This window comes from Lolium perenne, chromosome 4, assembly GCF_019359855.2.
Source record: "Lolium perenne isolate Kyuss_39 chromosome 4, Kyuss_2.0, whole genome shotgun sequence".
Classification (NCBI taxonomy): domain Eukaryota; kingdom Viridiplantae; phylum Streptophyta; class Magnoliopsida; order Poales; family Poaceae; genus Lolium; species Lolium perenne.
The window spans coordinates 236,581,039-236,588,221 of NC_067247.2; the positions used below are offsets into that span (position 1 = coordinate 236,581,039).

At 55.2% G+C, this 7,183-nt stretch overlaps 1 protein-coding gene across 1 annotated transcript; it reads right to left on the bottom strand.

Annotated features, from left to right (window-relative positions):
* Positions 1 to 4,354: 4,354 nt before the first annotated feature.
* LOC127332553 (indole-3-acetic acid-amido synthetase GH3.8) lies at positions 4,355 to 6,866 on the bottom strand. The gene is made up of 3 exons (XM_051358862.2): positions 6,370 to 6,866; positions 6,166 to 6,267; positions 4,355 to 6,038 (listed from the first exon to the last, which is right to left on the bottom strand). The coding sequence occupies exons 1-3, from the start codon at positions 6,714 to 6,716 to the stop codon at positions 4,658 to 4,660; spliced, it is 1,830 nt and encodes a 609-aa protein (XP_051214822.1). The 5' UTR covers positions 6,717 to 6,866; the 3' UTR covers positions 4,355 to 4,657.
* Between the last annotated feature and the right edge of the window lie 317 nt (positions 6,867 to 7,183).

Genomic DNA, 7,183 nt, shown 5'->3' on the forward strand with positions numbered 1-7,183 from the left:
CAGCACGGACATGACCACGACCCCGCCGCACCACGGTCGGATCGACTCTGCCGTACAAATCAACTACTCCAACTATTACGAGCAAGTACTACATGCACTCAAAGATATTCCTTCTGACGTATTTTGGAAGTCTTTGCGTTGGCCCGCGGACGCGATGTGGCCTAGGGCCATTTGCGTCTGGGGTACCTCCAACGGTGCGTACGTATTTTTTAACCGGGGACAGCGTCAAGATCGCTAATGGTGTTTTACGTCCTGTCGAGGACTGCCGCCGACGATTAACTGTCCCCGCGCGACGACGATCGTTCCCGCGCGTGCCCAATACATTGGCAAGTTGCGCGCCAACGTCGTTCACCGCCGCGCCGTGGCTATATATGGTGGACACCGGCGGGGGCGACGGGCACACCTCAAACCGTACCATCCATCCATGGCCGACCACATTTGTTGTGAGCAAGTTGTTCAGATGTGCCGGCACCTCCACCCGGAGGAGGAGGAGGAGGTAGTCGCCGCCGGCGTTGAGGCCCAGCAGCTGGACCTGGAGGCGGCGGCGGTGGAGGCGGAGGTTGCGCAGGCGGTGGAGGCGGAGGTTGCGCACGCGGTGGCGGAGGCGGCAGAGCGCGCGGAAGGGCGCCTCGCGGCGACCGGGCGGAGATCGCCAACGCCATGGCCGAGCTCGCCGACGCCGTGGCCGAGCTCGCGGAGGCGCGGGCGGCCATCGCTGCCCCTCCGGCGCCGTCATCCACGACATCGCGGATGACGACCCCCCCCCCGTGCCCACCCGCTTCGAGTGCGCCGGCGACCAGTGGGTTCTGCTCGCGTCCTTCGAGTCCCTGGCTGGGGACGCCCAGCGCCGTCAGGCTTGGGTGGCGGAGGAGGAAGCCCACAGCTATGCGATGGCCATGGCTCGGGGGTTAATGTGCTCCGACCTGGACTCGCTCCGGCGTAGGGGCCCTTCTCCCGCGCGGGTCGAGCAGAGAACCGGGAGCTGGAGGTCGCCATTGCCGCCGGTGACGAAGTGGTGGCGGATGCGGCTAGGGACAGGGCCCACTTCATCGCCGACGTGGTGGCGATCCAGGCGGTGGCGGCCCGGGCGAACGTGGACGCGGCAGCGGCGGCGGCGGAGGAGGAGGAGGCCCAGGCGGCGGCTACCTAGGTGGCGTTGGCCCAGGCGGAGGCCCTGTGGGGCAGCTCCCTGGCCGAGGCCCTCGAACGCCGCAGGCGGCAGGACGAGATGTCCGTTCGCCAGTGTGCGCGGCGCGCGGAGTGCGTGAAGCGCTCCCGCTTCGACGACGCCGCTGGCCCTTCCGGCGGCCAGTAGTAGGGCGGGCGACTGCGAGTAACCGAGGCCGGTGTAGGCCGCGCGACGGCGAGTAGGTACGGCCGTTGTAGTTTTAGGCTAACTCGACTAACCATCTCTGTAAAGATGGTCCTTTTGGCCAATCAATAGCAATGAAAAAATCTTTTGCTTACCTACTCACTGCAGACCGGGCCCGGATGGACCCAACGCGGATAGATTCTGCGACCGCGGAGCGTCCGCGGAGACGCAAACCTGGCGCATATTTTGGCCAGGTTTGCGTCTCCGCGGACGGCTCGGTCACTTTGTGTCGTCTCGCTGCAGGTGCTGCCAGACGCATTTCCAGTCACGGCGGACACAAACGGTCGCTCAGCTTCCGTTTGCGTCACGCCGCTGGAGATGCCCTAAGGTAACACAACTGGGAAAAACCATGTAAAGGGTCAAGACACCAAGTCATTATTGATTATTTTTTACAGTATGAATACCTTCTGTTGTACTATAAACACTATTACCACCGATTTAATGGCATATCTTCATAATTGATTCGGAACTTCTCTTGTCTTGAGTCAAGAGACTCGTGCGAATAAGATTCCCCGTCTTAGGGAGATTTATCATGAATCTTATTATGAGCATGAGCATTCAAACCTTAACATATTCATCATTCATATGCGGAGAATTTAAGACTAAATATTGTCTTGATATTTAAAAGGCATATAATGTTTCATGCGGCTTTTACCGGTGACGAGGAAAATAGTTGGAAGGGCCTTCTCAACAAAAAATATCATCAAGACCTATTTGGGTAAGAATATGTTCACAGTGGATTTTTGATGACCTGCTAATGTGCTACATTTTGCAATGGATATTTAAAAGTCGCGATCTCAATAAAATTATGGAAGATATTCAAATGGTCGTAGAGCTTTGCAATTGCCTACAACTTTCATCAAAATTTCCTTATTGGCATGGTTTTTAGGTTCTACTTGTACTATAATATGTTGTTCTTTTCTATTGTACTACCAAGTGACTGTGTTGGAATTATACATAGCATTAATGTCTCTTGACTATTTTGGTATATGCATCATTTTTGAACTTCATTGTACCTCATATTTTTTTCATCCTTCGCCACTGTTTGGAAAACCCGTAAGCCATGTGTTATATTCTAGCGGCGGGCTTACAACTTAGAAATAGGTTTTAAAAAATCATAGCAAGGACCTATACATTTACAACAAAGACCCTAAGATAAACAGAGAAACCCACTGCAACACTTCTACAATATAGGCCATGCAAAAATAAACCACGGGAAGGAAATGCAAAGTCAATTGTGAAACGGTTTTCCGCCCCAAAGCCTTAGCCTCTCGGGGTTCTAAACATCGACATGTTCGCAAGAGCGTTGTGTTTGCGATGGTCATGGCTTGATCGGAAAGAGAAGGAGAAATTTTGATTTGGATTCAAAAACCCGTGCATCATCGAGGATAGGGACTTGTTCTATGCCGCCACCCCCATCAAGGATAGGGATTGCAAGAAGACCACCTTTGGGAAGCTTCATGGCTTAATGGGAACATTCCAAAGGACACCGCCCCTCATTTTTGTAGGCGTCCAAGCCAAAGAGATGGTTCATCAACAAAGCCTTGAGCAACAACGCATGGATGGTGAAGACTAACGTGAATGGAGATTTTACAGTGAATCACGTCAGTAAATTCGTGTAACTTTGTGTGCAACTTAGAGAGGTGGAGCTCGACGACGACATGGACAATGACCCGTTTGGAAGCTATCGACAAACGGACAATATTCTACGGCCTCGGCTCACAAGGTGAAATTCATAGGAGCTACGGCCACCAGCATGAGTCTTGCATGGTTTTGAAAATTTGGACTCCACCAAAACTAAAATGCTTCAGGTCGCTTGCCATAGAAAATAGGCTATGGATGATCGGTAGCAGGAAGAGTTTGGCCAAATTGATTGTGCCCTCTACCCAAAAGAGGCCTATAATTGGTTGCCCACTTCCTTGCCAATTTTTTTTTTTTTTTTGAGAAACACAGTACAAACGCAGACGCTCACATACACGCGCATACACTCACCCCTATGAACGCACACACGCACACCCCTACCCCTATGAGCACCTTCGGAAGACTGAGCCGGCGGATTGGATCTTGAAATTGACGAAGTCACCACAGGCGCCTCGCTGTCGACGGGAACGTCGCCTCCCACTGAATGAATATTCCGCCTTTATGAGACACACAGATGTCAAACCTGGGATTTGAACTCTGGTGGGCTGGGGGTACAACCACCCTCCTAACCACCCAACCTCAGGTTGGTTCTCCACTTCCCTTTTATGACCTTGTCTTCCAATAATGGACAGGCACACTAATGAGAATTCATGGTTTAAAATGTTGATGGATAAACTCCGAACCGAAAGCCTTGGCGTCGGTTACCTTGCTCACATGTTGGCAACATTAGAAGAAGGAAAATACGAGTCTTCCACACCAAGCATGCCCCTCTTTCAATCGTCCTCGATGAAATAAAAAATGAAGCCCTCCTTTAATTCCTAGATGAAATCAAGAAGGAAGAGCACCTTTCGGTCTCCGCGGATGCCCAAAAAAAAGGTTGACTGAAATAACCGAGTAGTAGAATGGTTTGTAACCTTATTTTGCATTCTCCTGTCAAACTAAGAGATTGTGCCAAATATTTTGCCATGTTTCCATAAACAAAAGAAACCGAATGCTTGTTATGGGAGAAGAATTAGAAAAGAAAAACCCTGCTAGTCTTCCACAACAAGCTCGCCCCTCCTTTAGTCGTCCTAGATGAAATCAAGAAGAAAGCGTCTCCGCGGATGCAAAAAAAAAAAGGGTTATCTGAAATAATGGAGTAGTAGTAGAACCATTTGTAATCTTATTTGGAGTACATTTCCTTGTCGAACTAAGAGATTATGGCAAATATTTTGGCCCGTTTCCAAAAACAGAAGAAATCGGAATGCTTGTTATGGGAGAAGAATGTGACATGGCATCAATCGGAAGCACGTTAATTAATCACTTATGTTGGCATAAAACTACCACAGGTAATAACATCAGTAACACCAAACAACATCTAGCTTCAGCATAGTCAAATCCACGTTACATATTACTCACTCAACACTGCACCTTGCTCCTACGAGGACGTACCACTAATCAACTGGCCTAACAACACAAGTGTGACTACTGCCTCTTGAGTACGATTATAAAAAAAAAACTGCAAAAACTAAATACTACTACCACCACTGCTGGGACTACTGACGATTCTACTGCAGTGAACTGAAGACGATGCAGCCCACCGTTGACTAATTCAGTTGTTTTGTCTTGTTCCTTGCTTGGACCATGCATAGAGATCGACGCAGTTTAGTCTGACCGCCGGGCGGGTGCCCAGTGCGGCAGGGCGGGGCTGAAGTGTGCCGACACGACCCGTGAGTCGAGCAGCTCGACGATGGGCGGGAAGGAGACGCAGCGAGGCACCTTGTACTGGTTGATGGAGGCGCCGCGGGAGATGGCGTAGTCCATGAGCTCCTCGAACGTGCCGCCGCGGACCACCCGGATCTCCAGCGGCCCGATGGACCCGTCGGCGACCCTGCTCTGTCGGTACACCGTGTTCAGCGCCTCCTCCATCTCCAGGCAGCACCTGTCCAGCACGTTGCCGGCGATGGCGCTGTCGCCGCCGCACTTGGTGAGGAGCTCCCAGTAGATGACGTAGTGGCCCGGGATGCTCTTGGTGGACGCGTGGCTGGTGTACTCCACCACGGAGGCGCCGTGCGGGCGGAGCAGCGCGGACGCGCGCTCCACGGCGCGCTGCAGCTCCGCCTCGTCGGTCTTGTCGGACTCGATGGAGAGCAGCACGTTCTTGCGGCGCACGAAGCGGAACTGCGGCGCCGCGTTGTGGAAACCCGTGACGCGCAGGATGTCGCCGACGCGGTAGCGGTTGAGCCCCGCGTAGGTGGTGATGACCAGCTCGTACTCGCGCCCGGCCTCCACCCTGGCCAGGTCCACGAGGTGCGCGGCGTCGCCCGAGGCCACGTCGCCGCTGGCCTCGTCGATGGGGAGGAACTCGAAGTAGCCCATGTTGGGCATGATGGTGTAGGAGACCTCCGAGGGGTGGCACATGGGGCGGAGGTTGAGGCCGAAGTAGCACTCGGAGGAGGCGTACATGGTGCAGGCCATGGGGAGGCCGCCGCTGTAGTACTCGAGCGTGGGGATGTACTGCTGCATGGCGCCGGTGACGATGACGTCCAGGTACCTTGTGTTGGGCCAAACGCGGGTGATGATACCGCCCCAGTCTCCCCTGGAGCACTCGGCTCGCACGAAGCTGGCCAGCTCCGCGTCCGGGCGGAGGATGCCGGCGACGGCCGCGCGGATGGCCGGGTCGGTGACGCGCGGGGTGAGGGATCCCGCCTCGATGTCGGCCGCGAGCTGCTCCCAGTGGAGCTGGAGGAAGCGGATGGCGCGGAGGAGGCCCGAGGCGAAGACGGCGCCGACGCGGAGCACGTCGTGGCGCTGGCACAAGCCGCAGGCCATCTGCACGTACATGCTCTGGAACGCGTCGGCGCAGAGGATGGCGGGCGTTGGGCTGGTGTAGACGTGGTAGGGGTCGTACGGGCGGTTCTTGAACTGGTCGCTCTTGTAGTAGCTTGTCAGGACGGGGCGCGCCGTGAGCCCGCCCGGCGTCGTGGTCTCCGACTTGACGAACAGGAAGTAGAGGCCCTTCCCCTTGTCCAGCCCCGGAACGTACCTAAATTAAAGAGCACATATTGATGATCAGTACTGGTAGTACATTTTGTTGTTTCTTGTAGTGCAGATCTTAGCTCACGACAGGAGTTGGCAAGGTGTGAATTTGGTTGGGTGGGGGCTGGACTTACAGGTTCATGACCGGCATGAGGAGACTGTAGAGCAGCTGCCGCCTGTTGAGTTCCTCCTTGATGGTCGGCATCAGCTTCCGTTCACCAGCCGAAGTCCCGGAGCTTCAGAAATGAAGGCATTGATTTTTCAGTATGGGAGTTTAACATGAGCAGAGAATAGAAGTGGGTGGCCAGGTAAAAAGGATTCCATATGTATGTATGTACCTTGTGAGGAACTCAGAGATTGGGTGTGCGGAGAGGATGGCGGATCGGTCGCCGTTGGCGATGCGCTGGATGTCGGGCTGCAGGTCCTCGTAGGTGACGACGGGCACCTTGGCACGGAAGGAGTCGCGGTCAGTGGCGCCGTCGAGGCCGCAGCGCGCGAGGTACTCGGTCTCGGCATTCTGGGCGAGGATCTCGGCGAGGACGCGCTCCTGCACGGCGTCGACGTCGGAGGTCATCTCCTCGATAAACCTGAGCTTGTCGGCGTCCTTGTGGTTCCCCGCCGCGGCGGCGGTGGATGCCGGGGCACGCAGCGCCGTCACCGCCGGCATATCCGTCATGACCGCCATTCGGGACGACGAGCTGATCGAAAGAGTGGAGCTAGCTACCAACCAACCAGCCAGCCACCAGAGCTGAAAGAGATGGTTGCAGTGGATGGGCGGCGGTGGCAATGGAGCAATTCCTTGGTGAGCTGAGTTTGTTGGTTGATGGATGGGTGTGGAAGTGGAAGGAGGTTATATATAGGAGGGGATGGAGAATGGCACGAGGGTGACGTCGGGGGTGTAGGGCGCCGGGGCGGCAAGGTGGGGACCCGTGTCGCGGCGGGAAGTGAGCAACAGCCGGGCATTGTCCGACGTGGCGGAGCCCAACACCTAGCTTCCACTGCTCGCGTCGCCCAGGGACACGGCCGGCGATCCGGCGCGGTTCACGCATCCATCCATCGATTCGACGCCGCGTTTGTGCGCGAGCTATCCCTGGGCTCAAGAGGGCCTTGTGCTCCTCCTCCGGGCTACGGTCGTGAGGACACCGCGCTGGC

Excerpts from the sequence above, each read along its gene's own strand:
- LOC127332553 (XM_051358862.2), bottom strand. The coding sequence starts at position 6,716 with ATGGCGGTCATGACGGATATGCCGGCGGTGACGGCGCTGCGTGCCCCG. Across the intron at positions 6,268-6,369 it reads ATCTCTGAGTTCCTCACAAG|CTCCGGGACTTCGGCTGGTG; the intron begins GTACATACATAC and ends TCATTTCTGAAG. Across the intron at positions 6,039-6,165 it reads CTCATGCCGGTCATGAACCT|GTACGTTCCGGGGCTGGACA; the intron begins GTAAGTCCAGCC and ends TCTTTAATTTAG.